At 42.0% G+C, this 25,631-nt stretch overlaps 2 protein-coding genes across 2 annotated transcripts; both read left to right on the forward strand.

Moving 5' to 3' along the window:
• The first annotated feature begins 213 nt into the window (after positions 1 to 213).
• Positions 214 to 1,926, forward strand: LOC137267658 (uncharacterized). The gene has a single exon (XM_067802132.1). It carries the CDS (start codon positions 214 to 216, stop codon positions 1,924 to 1,926), a length of 1,713 nt encoding a protein of 570 aa, XP_067658233.1.
• A 19,717-nt stretch (positions 1,927 to 21,643) lies between these two features.
• Positions 21,644 to 24,366, forward strand: LOC137267659 (acanthoscurrin-2-like). The gene is made up of 3 exons (XM_067802133.1): positions 21,644 to 21,767; positions 22,289 to 22,396; positions 24,074 to 24,366. Exons 1-3 carry the CDS (start codon positions 21,644 to 21,646, stop codon positions 24,364 to 24,366), a joined length of 525 nt encoding a protein of 174 aa, XP_067658234.1.
• Positions 24,367 to 25,631: the final 1,265 nt, after the last annotated feature.

Raw genomic sequence — 25,631 nt, forward strand, 5'->3', positions numbered from 1 at the left:
CTTGTGGTTCGATCCTCACGCTGACCCGAGTTGTTCAATGTGTTCCAGATTAATGGGGTTTTGAGTTACGGTGTCTAGATGAACGGGTATTTTCGCACAGTGTCCACATGAACGGTATGCTGACTTACAAAGCAGATTAACGGATTGTTGACTGTTTGTTGACAGTGTCAAGGTTAACGGAGTGTTGATTTACATTGTCCAGTTAACAGGATAATGACTTGCAGTTTCCAGGTGAACAGGGTGTTGACTTACAGTGTCCAGGTTAACTGGATGTTGACTTACAGTGTCCGGATTTACGAGGTGTTGACTGACAGTGTCCAGATCAAGGGGATGTTGACTGACAGTGTCCAGATTAAGGGGATGTTGACTGACAGTGTCCAGATTAAGGGGATGTTGACTGACAGTGTCCAGATTAAGGGGATAATGACTGACAGTGTTCAGATTAAGGGGATGTTGACTGACAGTGTCCAGATTAACCGGTTGTTGAATGACAGTGTCCAGATTAACGGGATGTTGATTGACAGTGTCCAGATTAACGGGAAGTTGACTGACAGTATCCAGATTAATCGGTTGTTGAATGACAGTGTCCAGATTAAAGGGATGTTGATTGACAGTGTCCAGATTAACGGGAAGTTGACTGACAGTATCCAGATTAACCGGTTGTTGAATGACAATGTCCAGATTAACGGGATGTTGATTAACAGTGTCCAAATTAACGGGATGTTAACTGACAGTGTCCAGATTAAGGGGATGTTGATTGACAGTGTCCAGATTAAGGGAATGTTGACTGACAGTGTCCAGATTAACGGGATGTTGACTGACAGTGTCCAGATTAACGAGATGTGGACTGACAGTGTCCAGATTAACAGGATGTTGAATGACAGTGTCCAGATTAACGGGATGTTGACTGACAGTGTCCAGATTAAGGGGATGTTGATTGACAGTGTCCAGATAAATGGGAAGTTGACTGACAGTATCCAGATTAATCGGTTGTTGAATGACAGTATCCAGATTAACGGGATGTTGACTGACAGTGTCCAGATTAACGGGATGTTGACTGACAGTGTCCAGATTAAGGGGATGTTGATTGACAGTGTCCAGATAAATGGGAAGTTGACTGACAGTATCCAGATTAATCGGTTGTTGAATGACAGTATCCAGATTAAAGGGATGTTGATTGACAGTGTCCAGATTAACGGGATGTTGACTGACAGTGTCCAGATTAAGGGGATGTTGACTGACAGTGTCCAGATTAACGAGATGTGGACTGACAGTATCCAGATTAACCGGTTGTTGAATGACAATGTCCAGATTAACGGGATGTTGATTGACAGTGTCCAGATTAACGGGATGTTGACTGACAGTGTCCAGATTAAGGGGATGTTGATTGACAGTGTCCAGATTAAGGGGATGTTGACTGACAGTGTCCAGATTAACGAGATGTGGACTGACAGTGTCCAGATTAACGGGATGTTGACTGACAGTGTCCAGATTAACGGGATGTTGACTGACAGTGTCCAGATTAAGGGGATGTTGACTGACAGTGTCCAGATTAACCGGTTGTTGAATGACAATGTCCAGATTAACGGGATGTTGATTGACAGTGTCCAGATTATGGGGATGTTGACTGACAGTGTCCAGATTAAGGGGATGTTGGCTGACAGTGTCCAGATTAAGGGGAAGTTGACTGACAGTGTCCAGATTAACCGGTTGTTGAATGACAGTGTCCAGATTAACGAGATGTTGACTGACAGTGTCCAGATTAAGGGGATGTTGATTGACAGTGTCCAGATTAACGGGAAGTTGATTGACAGTATCCAGATTAACCGGTTGTTGAATGACAGTGTCCAGATTAACGGGATGTTGATTGACAGTGTCCAGATTAACGGAATGTTGATTGACAGTGTGCAGATTAACGGGTGTTGATTTACATTGTCCATATTAACAAGGTGATGACTTAAAGTGCCCAGGCTAAGAAGGTGTTGACTTTTGCTGCGATATAACTCTATCAGACCTGCATAGGCTACTCATAGTCGACTTACTCATACTGTGATTCATCACTTCCAGGAAATATCAAACTAGATTTACAGTATTAATAATCAGTCCCTTAAACCAGATGAGTACAGACTGTCGGGCTTTAGTCATTAACAGATCACATACACAGGCGTCTGGGGATTATGGGAAATTAGATGGTCAGATTTCGGGGCCACGTGACCTGGATGACACATCACTGATATACCAATCCGCGTAACAAATATAGTCTCATGAGTAACGCTTTTAGGGACTGAGTCGCAGCTCATAGTTAACAGTCATGCCTTCAATCGATAGTCATTTACGATAACAGTTACTCATGAGAGGAATGAAACTTCAACGGAGTGATTCAATCTGTGCGTACTCATTTTAAAATAATCTGTTTATTTAAAGATGCGAGCTCATTTGTTTTAATTTCTTTTCAAACAAGTAATTTGAAATCTGTAGTGTTTCGGGTGTAACAATCTGCAACAGACAACACCTGTGGCCAAGTGTTTGAAGGGGAAGTAACTCGTGGCGCTCTATTGATACGGAGCTCTGGTGAAGAACAATCCCATCCGCGCGACACGAGTTGAGTTGTGAATTGGCTTCAATATTCAACACCTTTTATAAACGCGTTCCAAACGCGAGAGCGTCCCTTACAATAATCCATACATTCAAGTTACATTACCTAGTGCCTGCGAAATGTTGGAGAAAACCCCTTAGTGATGCAGGTCTTTGACTTTAGTAAAATCGACGAGAGTCGATGTTGACAAACCTGGAAACATTATCAACAGGGACCGAGACTTGAAGAAAGGCTAATATGTTTCTGGCGTTACAAAGGGCCGCAACTCCACACAGATAGCTGCATGACACATATTATAGATAGTACCGTATTTCTCCTTATAAACGCCCTGGTAGTTATTTTTTTTTCAACGAAGTGCCAGACCCGGCTCTTATATATATTAGATGCCAGGAGCGTTGGAGCTTATACTGGGTCTGTAATTACTGTAATTGTTAGCGACCTGCTTTATTTCCGGCGCTTGTTTGAAGAATTACGGTATATTAGTACGTTTGATTGGATACCGCCCTGAACAGTTGTTCATTTATGTGCGGCGTGTGGATGTGAAAGGTCAACGCCGCTTTCAGCAATTTTCCAGAAATGTCACACTTGGGGACACCAGAAATGGGCTGCACGCATTGTACGCATGTGGGGAATCGAACCCGGTCTTCGATGCGAAGAAGAAAACTAGGATAACCCAAGGTCACTGTTGAACTCAGATTCAGACGTTAGTGGGTGATTGACAAAGTGTAAACAAGCACGTTTGCCGCATTAACAACGTTCCACGACATAGAGCAAAGCCAGACGAGACACACAAGCATGGAATTTTCGCTCTGGTTTCCAAGCAACCCGCATTAGGCATGTCAGTTTTTTAGACGGATCCTATTGGCGAGGATATATATATATATGTATGTGTGTGCCATTGTCTGGCCCAATTCCACTCGTCACAACAAAGGGCGATAGAATTCCACAACATGTTATATTGGTCATGGATGTTTGTGTTCCCTGTTGACACCCTGCATATGTGCGCCCCTTGGATATTACAGGATCTTGTGATAGAGGGTTAGAATCTATTTCGGTGCTCGGTTATGAATCTCGGACTGTCATTGCCGTGTAGAAGTATTGTCCAAAGTGGTATTTCATCACCGTCATCATAGATATTTTTTTGTTTTAGTAACATTTTTGTCTGCCAGTCGATTGTTGTATTTGTGGTTTATTTTGGGAAATGGGAGGGGATAGGGGTGCTGTTTCATTCCTTCATTCACTCACTCACTCACTCAATCAATCAATAATTTTTAAGTTATTACGGTTTTATGGTGAACATTGCACATAATCAATTTTGGACCAGACAAACCAGGAACCGACATCATGAGCTTCGATCCAGCCAACAGTTATCCAAGCCTGACCACACGACCCCATTCGTCACCTCTCACAACAATTGTGAGCATGCCTGAACCATATGTGGGTATTGAACCTGGGTCTTCTGTGTGACGAGCGAACGCTTTAACCACTGGGCTACCCAACCGACCTCTTATAACAGGAATGACAATGCGTTCCTGGAGACGAGTTCTAACACAAATGATTATGGATTACTCACAGATGTAAGACACTTTTCAAAGCGTCTTTGAACTAAGGTAACTCATCCCATCTCTCGCACTGTTTAAGACTGAGAGAGCAATGACAGTAAATGGCAATCAATACTCATTCGTCATAAACTGAAGCTCAACATTTGCTCAAACTGACCATTGGTGACTAATCTGTTTCCGTTTCCGGGCAACGTTTATTTTGTTTTTCAGCATACACTTAACACAGCAAGAAACAACTGTTTGTTTCCGAAAGAAAATTGTTCTAGTTTCATGAATCCGACATGGCGTGAAGCCAAACTTTTATCCCAGAGTCATTGTGAATCACAACGATTTTCGAGGTCGCCGTCAACATTACTAGGAACTATATATATCTCCATGATTCGAGTCATCCTATCCTGGTCGATTGTTTTCCAATGATAAGGTGAAGGTCGTTGACCGCTTTATACTTTCAGCGGCGTAGTACCGATGTCGCATTTTGAGATAGATACATACATACGTACGTACGTACGTACGTACGTGCGTGCGTGCGTGCGTGCGTGCGTGCGTGCGTGCATGCGTGCATGCGTGCATGCATGCATGCATACATACATACATACATACATACATACATACATACATACATACATACATGCTATTGTTCAATTACTACTACTGCTGCTGCTGCTACTACTACTGCTGCTACTACTGCTCCTACTTCTACTGCTGCTGCTGCTGCTGCTACTACTACTGCTACTGCTGCTACTACTACTGCTGCTGCTACTACTACTGCTATTACTGCTGCTACTACTACTACTACTGCTCCTCCTACTGCTGCTGCTACTACTACTACTGCTGCTGCTGCTGCTACTACTACTACTGCTGCTGCTTCTGCTGCTGTTGCTACTACTACTACTACTGCTGCTGCTGCTACTACTGCTGCTACTGCTCCTCCTACTACTACTGCTGCTGCTGCTGCTACTACTGCTGCTACTGCTCCTACTACTACTACTGCTGCTGCTACTACTACTACTACTTCTATTACTATTGCTGCTGCTACTACTACTACTACTGCTACTCCTACTACTACTACTGCTGCTGCTACTACTACTACTGCCGCTGCTACTACTACTACCACTACTACTGCTGCTGCTGCTGCTGCTACTACTACTACTACTGCTACTACTACTGCTACTGCTGGTACTGTTGGTGCTGCTACTGCTGCTACTACTACTACTACTGCTGCTGCTGCTACTACTACTACTACTGCTACTACTACTGCTACTGCTGGTGCTGTTGGTGCTGCTGCTGCTGCTACTACTACTACTACTGCTGCTGCTGCTACTACTACTACTGCTGCTACTACTACTGCTACTGCTGGTACTGTTGGTGCTGCTACTGCTGCTACTACTACTACTACTGCTGCTGCTGCTACTACTACTACTGCTACTACTACTGCTACTGCTGCTACTGTTGGTGCTGCTACTGCTGCTACTACTACTACTACTGCTGCTGCTGCTACTACTACTACTACTACTGCTACTACTATTGCTACTGCTGGTACTGTTGGTGCTGCTACTGCTATTAGTACTACATACTTCTTCTCCCTCTACCACTAATGCCGCCACTACTCGGATGGGAAGAAACATGAGGACATGCGCATTCAGGTAATAACTTCAGCAATCTTCAGAGTTATCGACATCAACTTATACAACTACAAGTAATAAGGATTGTAATAAGCGATCAAAAACCAGTCCAATTTGGTCCAACGTCTGTATGATTTTAAGTCAGATGTCCGCATCGACGAGGTCTGTTCTCAATACCTCAGGAGAATATTCGTGAATGTAAGACACCTTACATTTAACGACCCGCTTTTGTAATTTTGGTGGCGGTATAAAAATTGCAAATCTATTTATCGTAATTGTCAGAAGCAGTTGTAAAACACGCGAAGTGTCGTGCCGAATGTGGACAGCGCTTAGCAACAAGAATCGGAGTTATCTTCCCTTGTATGAATGAAAGCTGCAGACGCCCTGAAAACAAGATTCTGAAATGGACAGCTGCACAAATAAAGCAGATTTTAAATTATGAGCTGGCTTTTTTCTAATCTACTTGGCAAGTATTGTTGCATATTTTTCTGGAAACCCAGAATTCCTGCCCACTTCCAACAATGTTCTGGTGCGGAGAACGAAGACAGGCCTCCATCATGAGATCAAAGAGTGGAAAGTCTGAGGATTTACTGAAATACAATCATTATTTCTTTCTGCTGCTAACACACATTTGAACCATCTTTTCTGTAGTAAGCCAGAAACTGCGCTCAAAGTTATTGACTGATGATTATTATATGATTATTATATTCAGTGATTTACTCAGTTCAGTTTCGTGTATACCTATATATTTCTGGGTCAACCTCTATCGGAAATCAGCTTGTTATGGGTTACAGTCTATCAAGGCAACAACAAACTAAACTTACTGACTTTTTCACCTCATAGGTTATGTTATAACGTGAATGGAAGATGTACTGTACGCGTACATTTGCGTTGTATTTTCCTCATGTTATCTTTATTGATGTATAGACCCGTATTCGTAAGTGGCGACAAACGGGATCGGGTGGTCAGGCTCGCTTACTAGGTTGACATATGTAAGTCATTGGTTCCCGATTGCGCAGATCGACACTCATGTTGCTGATCACTGGATTGTCTGGCCCAGACTCAATCATTTACAGACCACCGCCATATAGCTGGAATATTGCTGAGTTCGGGGTAAAATTAAACTCATTCACTCACTCACGTATAGATGAATAGACAATGTAACGACTATCGACACATTGTTCAGTTGTGTTTTACCGCACACTTAAGATCGACTCAGGTTGAAAAGGGAAAAGTTCACTAAACCGGCACACCCGCTATACCGGCAATACGCATTATGCTCAGTGAATGCCGGTTTCGAGGGATTACGGTGTATTTATCCAAAAACAAAAGATCCATATCTTTCACTTGGTGAAATAGGAATATTTGCCGAAAATACCTGCGGTCTGCCTTATTCAGACTTAAATTCAGATTAAAATCGTGGAGCAAATAAATAGGGCATTTGACTTTGTCTGCACTCAGTATATCAACCTTCAATAAAAATCAATACATGTATATCCTTCACACAGACTGATCCAGAGGTAGGGCAGATCCAGAGGTGGAGTGGGGTGGGTGGATTGCAGGGATCCTGAATGACCATGAATATTTTATTAAATGACCATTGAAACTCGGGTAAAAATGAAAAGTGCACCCTCCCTTTGCTAAATTTTGTGCCTTCCCCTGCCCCCTTCTCAAAAACCTGTTTCCGCCCCTGCTTCACACATGTATGCGTGTGGCACCTTGAAAACAGTTATATGATGGTGTGATGTCTCGTGCACTGTAGGTGCATGAATATTGATGTGTACTGTGACACACGCGACAGTCATTGTGCTTACACGACGTGCATAAGAGCCGTGAATAATACGCTTAGTAATAGCTGATAGATGACTGATCTCATAAATCGGACCCGCAGGTCGATTTTGAGTATATATGTGTGTGTGCGTGTGCGTGTGTGTGTGTGTGTGTGTGTGTGGAAGGAAGGAACTGAGGGAATTCACACACTGTTCTAGTATGGGGAAATGGACCCGATCTTCAGCGAGATGCCTTACAAACGCTTTACTTTAACGCGAAAATATGGTGCTGAAGCGATATTCTATTCCACAGTCACAGACTTCTGGCGTGTCCAAGGGACATAACTCTGTATTGGATCAAACGAGCCCCCGGAGCGAGCGAAACATTCAAAACAACATACCTAATGTCTTTATGTCTTATATTGGTATTCTTCTGTTCAGTTTATTTGAAAAGGAGAGTACAAACGAAAACCAGCTCGTGTGTACGAAATACACATAGTGGCGATATAATTCAAAGATGACATCTGACTCACACAAAATTCAACGAATTTTAGTTGCAAATGGCCGATCAAATTCATCCATGGACGGACTTGTCAAATCTTGAAAAATTGACAATGGATCGGTTTCGAAGATCTTTATACAGATCACTCAAGGCACAGCCAACTGTGGCTCCGGGGAGGCCTGTAGGCCAGCATGGTTCGTATCCCTTATTCCATAGTAAGATTATGATTCCAGTTCTGTTATCTGATTCTCTGAGAAACGACTGGCAACTATATGTTATTCGCTTCATCTCCAACACAGCAACATCCACCCACTTAGTGTTAAATGCGTGATGCATTTGTTTCCATGATGTTCAATACCACACTCAACAATGTTCTATCGATATAACGACGATCTATAAATAATGACAACATTCGTTATTCCTGTGTTTCTCATCGCTCGGGGCCATTGGGTAGAGGGCTGGTTAAAGCGTTCGATCGTCAGGCCGAAGACTTGAGTTTGATTACCGACATGGGTAAAATGCACGAACTCCACTCACGCTTTTATCTCTTGCCTACCCTACTATTTAGAACTACATAAGATTCAAAAGCTCACTATTTTTAACTTTTAATACAAAACTGTTATATTATGTACACTACTCAAACGAACTAGATTACCCATATATTTTCGTATTTCGCATTATATACGAAAGCACCGCGACGTTCTTTTTAATTCTTTTGATGAGAATATAGTCCAATTGTACATAACAGTATACTATATTATGGCCACAACACCTTTTGTGTTCGTAAGAAGATCATAGCATCAATAGAAGAGGTATTAAGATGAATAACAGTGACGACATCATACTTGGCTCCGTCCTCATCAATTGTCTCCCAGCGGGACAACATGACATAAACCTTTGTTTTTCTCTCCAGCAAGGTGAAGGTCATTCCACTGCTTTCAGGTTGACTGTGGCAATAACAGCTTTCATCAAACGAGACCGTGATGTCATGGTGAATCACTAAAGACAGCGTTCTCAAAGGAGTGTCCAAGTGATGAAATGAAATGGACACATGCTGCTTCGGATCAATCAAGGATGTGTTCGTTCACTAATTTTATACACGTGGCGGTGGGCTAGTTGTTAACGCGTCCGTTCGTCACGCCGAAGACCCGGGTTCGATTCCCCACATGGGTAAAATGTGTCAAGCAAATTTCTGGTGCGATCTGTGCATAAGCGAATATTGGTCGTATTATCCAGTGATTGACATCATGAGCATCGGTCCACGAAGACCACCTCTCACTCTTAACGTCTCTGATGTAAGTGCGTGGGTCGTAAAAATCATCGTCACTCTACTTTGTTCATATCCGTCATGATACAGTTGGAGTGAGTGAGTGAGTTTACTTTTACACATTCCAGCAAATATCACGGCGGAGGACGGCCAGTGATGTTTAGAAACATGAAACATGCTTTCAAGCATACTCATTCTGTTGTATCCTGTTGTGTAATACGCTACAACTAATGTATTTCGTGATCCACCTAAGAGTGTTTACTTTTATGCCGCACTCAGCAATAGTCCAACTATATGGCGATGGTCTGTGAACAATTGAATCTGGACCAGACAATGCAGTGGCCAACATCATGAACACCGATCTGCCTTGGTGGGATACGATGACGTTTCAAGCAAGGTAACGAATCTGGCCACCCGACCTTCTCTTACAAGTCCAGGTTGCTGAAGATAAATTGTATCCCGGGCCTTCTCGGGTTTGGAGGTCCATGCTATGTTCTCAACAAAAATAAAAGTATGAACCAAATATTGCCTAAAACACACAAACTGTTATTCGAAACGTTTGCATACTTCAAGTGCACTTCATCCCTTTCGATTAACCCTACTCCCACAAGACGCAGCCGCGTGTCTAATTAGATGCAAGTATATGCACTTGAAAGTATTGTGTACAGTATGCTTGACACAAGTGCAAAGATTAACGGCTTGAGATTTCTGAAACTGCACTGCATCACCTGGGGAAAGTTCGTAGAGTACATTTGCGTACTACCTATTTCTAATCGATTCCACTCGGCAGAAGATCCAACTGAACGCTTGAGGAGCATACAAACAGATTTCTGTCAACCATCCCATCAGTGACAGGACCAACATCTGCTCTCCCTGCAACAGATGATGATGATGACTCGGTTTGTCCGCCCCCACCCATCCCTGCTCCCCCAGCCACCGGCTCCCCCACCTCCCTCCACCAGTCTCCAGCCAGACGGAAACTGTTCGCATACACACACACATACATACATTAACCGATTTTTCGTGCAGCGCGATAACAAATTAATGCGTTCACCATTGAGCGATATGTGGACAGATGCTGTCTCTCCCATTGCGCAGCCGCACAGCTGCACTCGAGCCTCATTGGGCAACCTGACTTAACTTAGATCACGTGATGTGCGTGGGCGAGACAGTTATGGCACGCGCCAATAGGTCAGAGTTCAAGGTTACATTCCTCATGGCATCGCGTAAAACTCCGGTACAATTCCATAGAACTGGTCCAGTCATCAATGGACTGATTGGACAGACTGGTGACTAACGGCAAAATTACGAGAGAAAAAAATCTGAGCAAATCGATTCACTTCACTTTAAAAAGACTCTTTTGTCCCGGTTTTCTTTGTTACTTTGCTATTCTTTCCGGACCGAAGGTGATGCATATTTCACGAAACTGTCTGAAAATGACAGCAATAAAGTCGGTGTACCTCGAAGTCGATTAACTGAAACATCTTTAGATGAGCTTACAGCAGTTAAACGACTGGAATTCCGCATTAATTCAAAAGTTCACAGGACATCACCCATGAATTAAATGTGACATTTTAAGAATGTTTAAATATCGTAGCATGGCGTCATGCCACGGTGCATGACTTGTAATGACTCATTCAGAAATACTTAGAATGTTAATACTGGTATTTAGCTTTTTATTAGCTTGCATATTATAATAAGCCACGGGGGAGAAAACATGCTTGACGGTGATTGTTATTCTGCAAGAGGTGCACTGAGGTGGAACTTTCCTTCCAGTTGAAAGGATTCTGAAGAGTACTTTGTTTAAGTGTCACTATTACGAAACAGTAGACGTAGTTCGATGCCATAAATTACATGCAATATCAGCGACAAAGTCTGTTCATTAACATTCCTAAGTATATGGTTTGTCCTTTACGACATCACCTCTAAACACCTGCATCATGCACATTTGGCTCCTTTCACGAAGCAATCTTTACTAAGGTTCACTTTAAAAATCCCATTCTTTAACACTCCACCTAGGTTACCTCAGTGACTTACGATCACCTTAGTGCTTTGGGAAAGGAGGCCGTGGTCCAGAAAATGCACCGTGTTGTGTGTCTGGTTATTCATTCTTATAAATACTTATAAATACTTATAAATACTTATTCAAAATTTGGTCAATGTCACTGATCTTTAACGAAGAGGGGAAGTGGTGTAGCCGAGTGGTTGAAGCGTTCGCTAGTCAAGCTGAAGATCCGGGTTCGATTCCCCACATAGGTACAATGTGTGAAGTCAATTTCTGGTGAGATATTGCTAAAAGCGGCATAAAACAAAAACTCACTCACAGTCACCGAACCACGTTACTCCCCCTACTACAGAGCCCTTCCTGCAATGCTAAAACCCCTAAAGCAAGTCTACATTTTCACAGGTGCAGTATTTCCTACCTCAGTGGGTCTCCTTTTCAGTTCAAATTGGTTGATGTGTTACTATCAGAATATGTTCAGAGACTAAGCGTTAGCCTGATACGCTGTCATAAAGCATGCACGCTATGTGTTCGTGAATGGGATTTTAGTGTAATAAGCTGGTAAGATAATCTACCTCCAGATCTCAGATAAAACGTTAACTGAGCTCATCTCAAGTCATGAATGGTTTTGCGAGTCCTCAGTTCTTGGGATTGCCCTGTGCTACATTTAGATTTCCGTTGGTAGATATATATTTGTAGATAAGATAACTCTATTTCTGGGATTAAATGCCAGTTAACTGATGACAGAGGTGATCACGTTTACGCATGTCTACTTCCTAGTAACCCGTGAAGGTCTACCCGGGGTAGAACAGGCCTACAGCAACCCATGCTCGCCATAAAAGGCGATTACGCTTGTCGTGAGTCGACTAACGAGATCGGGTGGTCAGGCTCGCTGACTTGGTTGACACATGTCATCGGTTCCCAATTGCGCAGATCAATGCTCATGTTGTTGATCACTAGATTGTCTGGTCTAGCCTCGATTAATTACAGACCGCCGCCATATAGCTTTAATATTGGTGAGTGTGGCGTAAAACTAAACTCACTCACTATTTTCTAGGATGGCTGTCGAGTGGAGGGAATTCTGTATGAAAATGTGATTGTTGTGCCGAACATATTTTGAAACGTTGACTGAAAACACAGAAAATCCCGTAGTGTTGGATACAAATCCCATGAAAATGAAAACAAAATGCTGATTGCAAGCCAACGAATATTTTCACAAACACATTTCTCGATAAAATAATCCAAAAGGGGTCGGGTGGGGGTTTCAGGCAGTAGAAAGTTGTCATATCATATTAGACTTGAGTTGCAGTTTAATATACTTTGTGGGATCTGAAAATTAGGAAAATTAGGATCTGACGTGCAGCTGTCGAAACTTTCACTGAACCCATCTCTGTTACGTGCACGCGTCACTGGAGCTAACGAGGAGGTACACTGAGTAGCTTCCCTCATCTCCATCACGATCACGTGTCGTCGGAGATAACAGGGAGGAACACCATGGGTGGCTTCACCAATCTTCACCCTGTACCCGCGTCACTTGAGCTAACACGGAGGTACACTGTGTATGCCTTCCCAAACTTCCACCCCGTGCACGTGTCACTGGAGCTAACAGGGAGATACACTGCGTGTGGCTTCCCCCATCTCCATCCCGTGCACCTGTCACCGGAGCTAACAGGGAGGTACATTGAGTGTGGCTTCCCCCATCTCCACCCCGTGCACCTGTCACCGCACCTATCGGGAGGTACACTGCGTGTGGCTCCCCCCATCTCCACCCCGTGCTCGTGTCACCGGAGCTAACAGGGAGGTACACTGTGGGCTGTTCAACTATCAGCATCACATACACGTGTAACTGAAGGTATGTATATGCACAGAGTGCCGCTAGCTGCTAGACGTTGATGGAACACAGAGGGGACTTGCCTATCCACTGTCGAGATGACGAATGGACCGGTGTACATAACGGGAAGCAAGCTATCTGTTTCACGTGGCAGCCGGAAAAGATTTCAACTGTTTCACGGAGAGATGTCATTCAAGCTTTAAAACATAACGGTTTCAGAATGCCTTCCTGTTTAACATGACGGTTATCTGAGAGTTCACTGAGAGTCCCTTTCTTCAATATTAACTAGTTTGTCATTCCAAGACGGAACATTTAGATGAAAAGAACAAATAACTCAAGCACAAGCAAAGCTGTGCTCTATTTTTTTAAAGGTTACGTATCTTCTCAGACTAAAACAGAACACTTAACAGAAAGGGATAGGTACCTAACCTAGCACATATACCTAGCACATATACCTAGCACATACACCTAGCACATATACCTAGTAGATATACCTTGTAGATATACCTAGTACATATACCTAGCACATATACCTAGTACGTATACTTAGTACGTATACCTAGCACGTATACCTAGCACGTATACCTAGGACGTATACCTAGCACGTATACCTAGCACATATACCTAGCACATATACCTAGCACATATACCTAGCACATATACCTAGCACATATACCTAGTACATATACCTAGGACATATACCTAGCACATATACCTAGTACATATACCTAGCACATATACCTAGCACATATACCTAGCACATATACCTAGTACATATACCTAGCACATATACCTAGCACATATACCTAGCACATATACATAGCACATATACCTAGCACATATACCTAGTACATATACCTAGTACATATACCTAGTACATATACCTAGCACATGTACCTAGCACATATACCTAGCACATGTACCTAGTAGATATACCTAGCACATACACCTAGCACATATACCTAGCACATATACCTAGCACATATACCTAGTAGATATACCTAGCACATATACCTAGTACATATACCTACTACATATACCTAGTACATATACCTAGCACATATACCTAGCACATACACCTAGCACATATACCTAGCACATATACCTAGCACATACACCTAGCACATATACCTAGTAGATATACCTTGTACATATACCTAGTACGTATACTTAGTACGTATACCTAGCACGTATACCTAGGACGTATACCTAGCACGTATACCTAGCACATATACCTAGCACATATACCTAGCACATATACCTAGCACATATACCTAGGACATATACCTAGCACATATACCTAGCACATATACCTAGCACATATACCTAGCACATATACCTAGTACATATACCTAGTACATATACCTAGCACATATACCTAGCACATATACCTAGTAGATATACCTAGCACATACACCTAGCACATATACCTAGCACATATACCTAGCAGATATACCTAGTACATATACCTACTACATATACCTACTACATATACCTAGCACATATACCTAGCACATATACCTAGCACATATACCTAGCACATACACCTAGCACATACACCTAGGAGATATACCTTGTACATATACCTAGCACATATACCTAGCACCTATACCTAGCACGTATACCTAGCACGTATACCTAGCACGTATACCTAGCACGTATACCTAGCACATATACCTAGCACATATACCTAGTACATATACCTAGCACATATACCTAGCACATATACCTAGCACATATACCTAGTACATATACCTAGCACATATACCTAGGACATATACCTAGCACATATACCTAGCACATATACCTAGCACATATACCTAGGACATATACATAGCACATATACCTAGCACATATACCTAGCACATATACCTAGCACATATACCTAGCACATATACCTAGCACATATACCTAGTACATATACCTAGCACATATACCTAGCACATATACCTAGTAGATATACCTAGCACATACACCTAGCACATATACCTAGCACATATACCTAGTAGATATACCTAGTACATATACCTACTACATATACCTAGCACATATACCTAGCACATATACCTAGCACATATACCTAGCACATACACCTAGCACATATACCTAGTAGATATACCTTGTAGATATACCTAGCACATATACCTAGCACATATACCTAGCACGTATACCTAGCACGTATACCTAGCACGTATACCTAGCACGTATACCTAGCACATATACCTAGCACATATACCTAGCACATATACCTAGGACATATACCTAGCACATATACCTAGCACATATACCTAGCACATATACCTAGGACATATACCTAGCACATATACCTAGCACATATACCTAGCACATATACCTAGCACATAACTAGCACATATACCTAGCACATATACCTAGCACATATACCTAGCACATATACCTAGCACATATACCTAGTACATAATGACTTGTGCCTCTTCTTGAGAATACGGGTTCCCGTAGATCCCATGGGGAGGATCCAGCAATTATTTACCGTTATTCATCTGTGATATGCCGACTCCTCGGCAAAATCTTAAGTTAGTTTGCTCATCCGACTTACAAATAATTTCTTTAAAGGAACATGCGTAATCATTTCGTTCTTTCATACTGGCGGTAGTAATGCAATCTGCATTTCTCTTTTCATGCAACGTCCGTAACAGAAAACACTAATCCTCGACTCCACACAAAAGCACATCCTAACCCCCAAACACCACAACACTCACCTCAAGTCCCAACGAACATAAAGTAAAGTAACACTGAGGTTTCTGACGAACAGAAACTATCATTATTACAATATAAGATAATATAAAAATTCAGCAACATTCGTAAACGGGATAATGGTATTTTCATACTTAAATCTCTGTTGAGTAAAACAGGTCAAGGCAATTTACACAATAACTTGGATGAAAAAGAAACAGACAGGGCCTTAAATGCTACAGAAAAGTGATGTTTTGTGTCCAAATCCTCTTAAAACAGCATGTCCACTATATCCGGTGTATCAGCTTGATTCAAGCTCAGTATTGATGTATGAACTACAGATCCAAGAAACTCACACCATTAAATATAAAGTCTATTCAATATAAAGCATATTTGTAATGTTCATTCCATGTTTCAGCCGTTTACATAGTATTGGTGTACTGGTGACTGTTTGACGACATTAAAGTCACAGTCGGTAAGTTAATGGAGTTTTACGCCGTTCTTTTAGCCATATTACACGAGAATGGGCTTCACTCATTGTAAACATCTGGGGAAATCGAACCCGGGTCTTCGTACTGACGAGCAAACACATTAACCACTAGGCTACCCCACCGACTCCCTCCAAGGTTAGAGTGGGTGAGTTTAGTTTTACGCCGCACTCAGCAATATTCCAGCTATATGGCGGCGATCTCCACGGTTAGACACTGTCAGCACGATACTTCACAAATCCTAGAGTAATTGTGATATTTAAGCTGGTATCTACCATTAGCCTTTGGACCTACGTTCACTGAAAGGAGACGTTCAGCGAAATGAGTGTTTCAACAATCTTGTCAGTATGTACACACCTGTACGTCATGCCGTCTCCACTGTCATAGCATGTGGCTGGATTGCACGAACCGCACGTGCTCTGGGTCACATGACCGAACAATGCCCAAGCACCCCTTTAGACTTTCTGCTAGGCTCTTATGAAAATTAATAATATGAAAAGGCAAGTGAAATATACTTCTTGAAATTTGGCAACTTTTCAGAAAACAATTGAAATATAAATCTAAATGACAGAAAACTATATTTGGAAAAGAAAATTATGAAAGCAATTTCCAATTAGCACTGGAAACAAAATCTGCATTCGCACCCAAGATCATGGGTTTCTGTGAGGTCCCGGGGACGCAACTTGTACAGCTAAACTTTCGACGTTTGAGACGACTGTGACACCCACACCTCAAACGTGCAACACAAACAGATTGTGCTATGCCCGAGTCGACCTGGAGTGTTAACAATGTTCAAGTCTGATTATCATCCACTCAGTGAAAGAACAAAACCACCTTGAACGTGTTATGTTTCCGACTGTTCGAACTCTCATGAATCATGTCCCGTGACGGTTATCCATGTTTGTCGTAAGAGGCGACTGACGGGATGACTTTAACTTTGGGGGAGAATTTCTTCGAGTGGTTTGTTTAGAAGTTGAATATGTCTTTTAATATTGTTAAGATACAGTTAAAACAACGTGTTAAAACTGATCCTTGTCAGATGAGGAATATATATATTCTGGTGATATCACTTGACTAGAAAGAAACCTAATAGAGGATACGGGTGGAAGTCTTTCTGGTCAGGCTCGATGACTTGGTTGGCACACGTTGTCGGTTCCCAGTTGCGCAGTTCGGCGCTCATGTTGTTAATCACTGGATTGTCTGATCCAGACTCGGTTATTTACAGTGAGTAAATGAATTCAGTTTTACACCGCACTCAGTAACATGCCATCTCTATGGCTGTAAACAATCCAGTCTGGAACAGACAATCCGGTGATCAGCAGCATGAGCATCGATGTGCACATTGGGAAACGATGACATGTGTCAATCTTGTCAACGAGCCTGACCACCCCATCCCGTCAGTCGCCTCTTACAACAAGCATAGTCGCCTTTTATGGCAAGCATCGATTGCTGAAGGCCTGCTCTACCACACGGGTCTATTAGTTACAGACCGCCGCCATATAGCTGAAACGCTGCTGAAATTGACGTTAGACTAAACACATTCAGTCTTCGGAATCCTGGAGGTGGCGGGATAGCCTAGTGGTTGGAGTGTTCACTTGTCACGCTGAAGACCCTGGTTCGATTCCCCACACGGATGCAGCGTGTGAAGCCAATTCCTGTGTCATCGCCATGATATTCCTGGAATGTTGCTAAAAGCGGCTTAAAATTAAAATCACTCACTCACTCACTTTAGAATAATGAGTGTGCTAAAACAAAAAATGCTCCCAAATATATTTCCGGAATTCCTAGTCCGTGACCTTCCCCGGGGAGTCATAATTGCCAGCGTTATTTCATTGCACTAAATTTTAATTGTAAAGGATGAAGCAGCACAGTTATTGGGTTTATAAAGAACGTATGCACTGTGTGACATAACCACCTTTCGGTTCCATCTAATATTTTGCAACCAGGCGTGTCTGATAGTTCGTGTTATCAGCCTACTGGGATGATTAACACTCGTATCGAGCTTCATCTACCCTTAGCGAGTCCAGTCGCACGCAGTGCCACCTATTGTCAGAGGACACACCTTGGCCATGCACCTCGAGCTTGCGGGCATCTCGTTCACCGCGTTGAAGATGACGACGACCCGACACATCTGTCAGCCCCGGTGTCAAAGTCTGGTCGATACCCGCTCGCACTGGACATGTGCAGTCACCTATGCCGGTGCACTCACGGCGCACATGCGCAGTCACCTACACCGGTGCACTCACGCCGCACATGCGCAGTCACCTGTGGCGGTGCAGTCACCCCGGAATGTGTGCATCCAGCTGTGGTGATGCGGGCAGCAATTGGTCGTGGATGCACTTGGAGCTCGGGTGGAACGCGTGTTGTGATTGAGGACGGTTCATTTTGCTTTTTAAGGCTAGGGAAATAAATGGGTGAGAAATATGCGAGTGAGTTTTATTTGACACCGGTTTGATCAGAGTCTTATGATTCTCTTTGAAATCGTTGAAAGAACACCACCTACAAGACTTCAAATGTTTGGAAATGTTGGCACCAAATGCTGGAGCTTCTGCTCTTCATAAAGTTGAAATCGCCTTGAAAATCTAATGACTGTGAGAAAAGTCCATAGTGACACAAAAAAGAAAGTCTAACACAGAGAAATTCACCGCGTCGCAGAAACTTTGAAACACGAGACACGTGAAGGTCCGGGGTAGAATAGGCTATTCTTGTCGTAAGAGGCGACTAACGGGTGGTCAGACTCGCTGACTTGGTTGGCACACGACATCGGTTCCCAGCTGCTCAGATCGATGCTCATGCTGTTGATCACGGGATTATCTGGTCCAGACTCGATTATTTACTGACCGCCGCCCTATAGCTGGAATATTGCTGGCTGCGGCGTAAAACTAAATTGACTCACTCACTAACTCACTCATTGAAACACGAATACGCTAAGAATGAAGGAAAGTCGGGTTAAACATGAAACTATGTGCACAGTCCTCTGAAACGTTTATAGCTGTGAATGCAGCATCTAAAATGAAAAATCATTACCCATCATTATCATTATCATTATCATTACATAAAAATCATTACCCATCATTATCATTATCATTACATAAAAATCATTACCCATCATTATCATTATCATTACATAAAAATCATTACCCATCATTATCATTATCATTATCATTACATAAAAATCATTACCCATCATTATCATTATCATTATCATTACATAAAAATCATTACCCATCATTATCATTATCATTATCATTACATAAAAATCATTACCCATCATTATCATTATCATTATCATTACATAAAAATCATTACCCATCATTATCATTATCATTATCATTACATAAAAATCATTACCCATCATTATCATTATCATTATCATTACATACAAATCATTACCCTTTGTAATTTAGATAATGTCTGTGGTCTGGTTTCAAGCACAGTCCGTTTGAGTCAGAGATGGACGATGAATTTCAAATTTTATCATTGTATAAAACTGCCACAGAAATATAAACAGTACATATATTTATCATTTACTAATACCCAACAGCTCTCGGATATCTGAACATTTTTTCCGGACTCCACCAAAACAAGTTCTTTAAGAACCTATCATCATTGAAAAGGCAAAAGTTGTTATTAGTCGCGGCTGGGTGAAACCGCAGAAACGGAACAGCCACTATAACGTCGTGCATGGGGTATACATGCCTGATGAGAAATGAAATTGAATGCTGACGTGAAACAGTTGATGATTAAAATGTACGATTTTTCCCGTGCTGAAGCCGAAATGGGCAAACCATTTTATGCCATGAATACATTCCGTAAGCGGGCATCAAAAGCCTTAGGAGTATCAGCAAGGGTACTGACAAGCAGGGTGATGCAAAGCAGGTAGGGGTCGTGTCAAAATCACACAAATTAAAACATTTGGACAACTATCAAAAGAACCTTGTAAGGCAGTCGATCAACAAGCTCTTTTCTGAAAATAAAATACAGGGTGAATTTTTTTTAAAAACTTTTGAATCAAGACAACCTCGGTGTATCAAAGTACACACACAGGCAACTCTTACACTCTTTCGGGTATTGTTGTCAGAAAATTTCGGGGGAGAATAGGTACTCTCTGAACGTCCTGATATCGTTAGCTTGAGAAATAATTTTCTCAGGGTAATAAAGAAGAACCGTGAGGAAGGGTTCGAGCCAGTGTACTTGGGTCAATGCCTCGTACACTGCCAGCAGTCAGTGAGTACCCGATGGGGGTGATAAGGGGCCACGTAGAAGCTGCCTCTAGGGAAAGGAGAGAGACTAATAATTCTCCATGCTGGTTTCTCCAACAAAGGCTTTCTCCCAGGCTGAGACTTGGTATTCAGGGCAAAGTCCAAGGATATAAGTGACTACCATTCCGAGATGAATGGTGCGGTTTTCTTCTATTGGGTTAAAAACTAGTTAGTACCAGTCCTACCAGAGAGGTCTTTTATCGTAATGGACAATGCCCCATACCATACAAGCAGGTATCCATTTCTGGGCTTAGACATTCGTTTAACCCTCGTCCACCGTCCCAAATTTGAGCTTTGATCAACCCTCCTAATTGATACACCTTCACAGCATCCGCCTGCAATTGGCTGCTTCAAGATTTCTCCTTATATCAAGAATAGTAAAAGACTGTGTGTATATATATACATGTTGATAACATCACGAATAGTTCTGACATGGTCAAAACCCATGACACGACATGTGCCTCTTTTTGTGAATCTGTTCTTACATGCTCGATTCATCATAATGTTTTAAGTCTATTGACAAATGTACACGTGCAACGGCAACATAAATCCTTCTGCCTTAAACAAAGCTTGCGAATTTCACCAATAAGAAACTTTTAAGACCTTTTCAAAGTGACTGTCCAAAGCCTCCACAGGCAAAGACGAGAATGCCAAATATTTGGAGGTATAAACATGCATTTTACTGTCGTATACTGTGCATTCTTTTGACGTTTGATCCTAACCTTCTAACACCAACCTGTCTGATATACAGACACTATGTTCGACTACAATTTGCTGCACAACATCTCTCCTTCAATTTAGGGCAATTTAGGTAGTATATGGCTGTGTGTAGAAACACATTGATAATATCACAAATGTTGCCAAGAATTAACCCATGTTTTATCATAAATTTGAATGTCAGTTTTAACTATGGTAACAGACTAATTGTTTCAATTGTTATGCAACTAAATGAATTGATGAACTACGCTTGACAGTTGTCACCTGTATAAAAGAACCACCATACAAATTATGGCAATGGCAAATCACTGATATGCCTCTTATCTTTGCATCGTTCACACTTCTCTTTGGGTCGGCCTATGGTGGGCGTGGCGGCTGTGATGACGGAAGAGGAAGCGGTGGCAAGGGAGGTGACAAAGGAGACGATGACACAACAGGTTGATGCCACAGTTAAAAAGAATTGCATCTCTTCATTCCCAAACCTCTCTTGGACATTGGACAGCATTGCTGCTTTCCGAACCAACTTGTACATTGTCAGACCTTCAGTAATTGGAAAATAAGACGATGAAAAATAACCTTTCCCTTTCTTCTATTTTATATCACTGATTGATTACTTGCTGGTTGACAAAGTAAAACATATGTTAACACATGGATTATCCATTGTCTACGATAAGGGATCCAATAGCAACATGTAACGAGAAACCTCATTTTTTTACGAATACTGTGAGGAAAAAACTTATGTTCAAAGTTAAACCATTGATCACCATCTTTCTGAAGTATTTTCACCTGCTAATGCTGTTCGTATCTTCGCTAAAAGTAGACACCAAAACACTATTTCATGGCATTGCATACATTTATCCAAAAGACAAAATGCACAACTTCTGCATAGTACGAAGGTAATTTGGATGATATGTAAGTGACCTGGTTCCGCTTACAAATGTATTTGTTCTGTTTACAGTTAAGCCTCACATTACAAATTTGGTCATCTGGAACAACAGGATCAATTGGAGACCATTGGGACCATTGGATTACCTGGGGGAATTTGGGTACTGCAACAACAGGGAGAGTTGGTACAACAGGGTTACCTGGAGGAATTTGGGTACTGCAACAACAGGGACAGTTGGTACCATTGGGTTACCTGGAGGAATTGGGGTACTGCAACAGCAGGGACACTTGGAGACCATTGAGGTACCTGGAGGAAATGGGTACTGCAACAACAGGGACAATTGAGTCAATTGGAACAATTGGGACTATTGATTTATTAGGACAAATAGGATAACTGGGATAAAGAGGACGATTGGTTTGTTTGGAACAATCGTGTCAACTGGATCAGTCAGAACAATTGAGACCATTGAATTACTGGGAAATTCGGGCCAACAGGCACAACTGAGACTATCGGCTATCTTTGACAATTGGGTCAACTGGAACAACCTGAACAATTCAGACCATCGTATTGTCTGGGACAGTTGGGACAACCTTGGACAATTGGGACAACTAGGATGATAGGGACAATCGTGTTATTAAGGACAACTGGAACAACTGAGACAATTAGGTTATCTGAGAGGTTTGGGACTAATGGGACAGCGGAAACAACTTGGACATTTTGAGTGAGTTTAGTTTTATGCCACACTCAGCAATATTCGTTAATAATAATTATGTTGTTGTTTCCAAAAACGTAGATGTGGGGTATTTCCACAGCAATGAGTTATTACAATTAATCCAACAATATCAAGATAGTAGTGACTTTTACGCCACTGTGCACACACTTGGTCAAGCTTGGGGTTTCATCAAACCTCCCTAATGAAACGTAATGTGTTCCTCTAACAATTACCTGTCCTTCCATTTAGCCCAGTTTAGGAATCCTATATAGCTGTGTGTAGAAACACAATATAAACAAACACTGAACATGGTCAAAAGCAATGACAAACTGCATATACTGCCTGAAATGAAACTCTCCTGACTTACTCCATTAACCTCCACATAACAGCTACATGCTCTATGCCGTTATTCAAATGTACAACACCGTCAGCACTTGTGTTTGATAAAGTAAACAATCCACTTAATACGCAGCACGACATTAAGACAATAAAAAGTCTACGCCAAGTAACCAGTATCAGCACATCGCAGATCCTCACTGATGTGTCCTTATTGTCAGATCAGGTTAGATAACCTTCAGTCCAATCCATTTTACAGCTACTGTTGGGACCTGATTGGATGATTCAATATATCTTGAAGGCGATTCAACAATGTAAGAACGCGGGGATTCCAAGTTAAGTCACAGATACACAGCATGCCTTCATAACCAAGCAGAAAGATGGACATGACATGACAAGTGAGAAACTTCAAAGAGACATTATGTAATATAATGGTATTTCGGAGCAAAAACTGGGGGAAACGGTGCAAAAGGAGGATGCAGTGTCATGCCTCATCCAGTGTTAGTATTGATATCACGTGTTTTGATTTCCTGTTTCATATGTATATAAAGAACTATGAGCTGCCGCATGTCATCCACAACGTTTGGTCTAAAGGTGGTGAGGCGTTCACTTCAAGATGCAGATATTTAAAGTTGCTCTCGTAGTAGGGTTGGGTGAGTTCCTAACTTAACATCGTCATTCTGACTGTTTAATCAGAAACTAGAGTTAAATGCAGTTTTGAGCTATGCTTGGCAATTGTTTGATGTTTTAAGACATCAGCATGCAATGGCTTGTAATGTCAAACCACTGACATGCTGTTTCTCTTGCAGTGTTTACACTTCTGTTTGGGTCAGCCTGTGGTGGGCGTGACGGTGGTGGCGGCAAAGGAGGTGGTGGCAAAGCAGTCGGCAAAGGTGGCAAAGGAGGCGGTGGCAAAGCAGTCGGCAAAGGTGGCAAAGAAGGCGGTGGCAAAGCAGTCGGCAAAGGTGGCAAAGGAGGTGGTGGAAAAGGAAACGGGGGCAAGGGAGGTGGCAAGATAGGCGGTGGTAAAGGCGGATTTAGCAACGGGGGTGGCGGTGGCAAAGACGGATTGGGCAAAGGAGGAGGTGGCAAAAGAGGGTGACAAACCGGTTAAAAGACATTGCATCTCTGCATTCATAAAATACTGATGGACATTGAACAGCATTACTGGAACTGTGACCCTGCAGGTTACCGAACCACCTTGTCAGCCTTCAGAAACTGCAAAATAAATCGATGAAATATAACCTTTCTCTTCCTTTTATTTTATATCGCTGGCTGATTACTTCCTGGTTGACATGCTAACCCATGTGTTATCCATTTTCTAAGCTGAAGGGCTCGAACATGAACACGTAATATGTGCTCTGAGAAAAAGGCTGGGGTTAATGCCACACCATTGGTCACCATTTTTCTGAAGGATTTTCAGCTGCTTGTGATATTGGTATCTCCGCCAAAAAATAAACACCAAATTACCTATTTTCAGCATTTGAATCCCTTATCTCAAAGACAAAATTAACAATTTCTGTATCGTGAGGAAGATAATTTGGATAATATGCCACTGGTTCGGTTCTGTCAACAAATATAGCCAATTTGCTATTATGTCTCCACTTATGCAGCTGGGACAACAGGTACAATTGAAACCACTGGCTTACTTGGGACAGTTGAGCAACTGGAACAAGCGGTACAATTGAGAGTAATTTGGGACAACTGAGTCAACTGGCTTACATGGGACAGTTGGGCAACTGGAACAAGCGGTACAGTTGAGAGTAATTTGGGACAACTGAATCAACTGGATCAACTGGAAGAAATGAGACTATCCAGTTATCTGGGACGAAACACCCGGAACTATTGAGACCACTGATGAGGAGTTATTTTGGGACAATTGAGTCAACTGTAACAAGTGAGGTTGTCTTATTTGACACTTTGGGACACGTGGAACAACGGGAACAAGTAAGGCCATCGTGGTATCTAGGACAATCGGAACAGCTTCGACAATCTGAACAAAAGAAAAACTATGACAATCACATGGAGCATAGAAATACAAATTCAGTTTTTGAAGTACTGACCCATGTGTTCCGATTGGTGACCAAATGGTATTTGTCTGTTCTATCCCAAGTACAAAATATGTGATTTGGATCTCTTGAAATGTATATTAATTTATACCACGTCGTGCGTCTATATTCACAGGAAATGTATTACGTATACAGTGGAAGCTGCCTAAACCGGCATCTGTCTAATCCAGCAAGCTGTCAATATTGGCATAAAGTCTGAGTCCCATCCGTGGCTTGTATATTTATCATCAGCTCTACAATTCAGTACATTGTCTAAACCGGATTAATTCTTTAGTCCCAATGAGTGCCGCTTTAGACA

The sequence above is a fragment of the Haliotis asinina genome, chromosome 16, assembly GCF_037392515.1.
Source record: "Haliotis asinina isolate JCU_RB_2024 chromosome 16, JCU_Hal_asi_v2, whole genome shotgun sequence".
In the NCBI taxonomy this organism is placed as follows: domain Eukaryota; kingdom Metazoa; phylum Mollusca; class Gastropoda; order Lepetellida; family Haliotidae; genus Haliotis; species Haliotis asinina.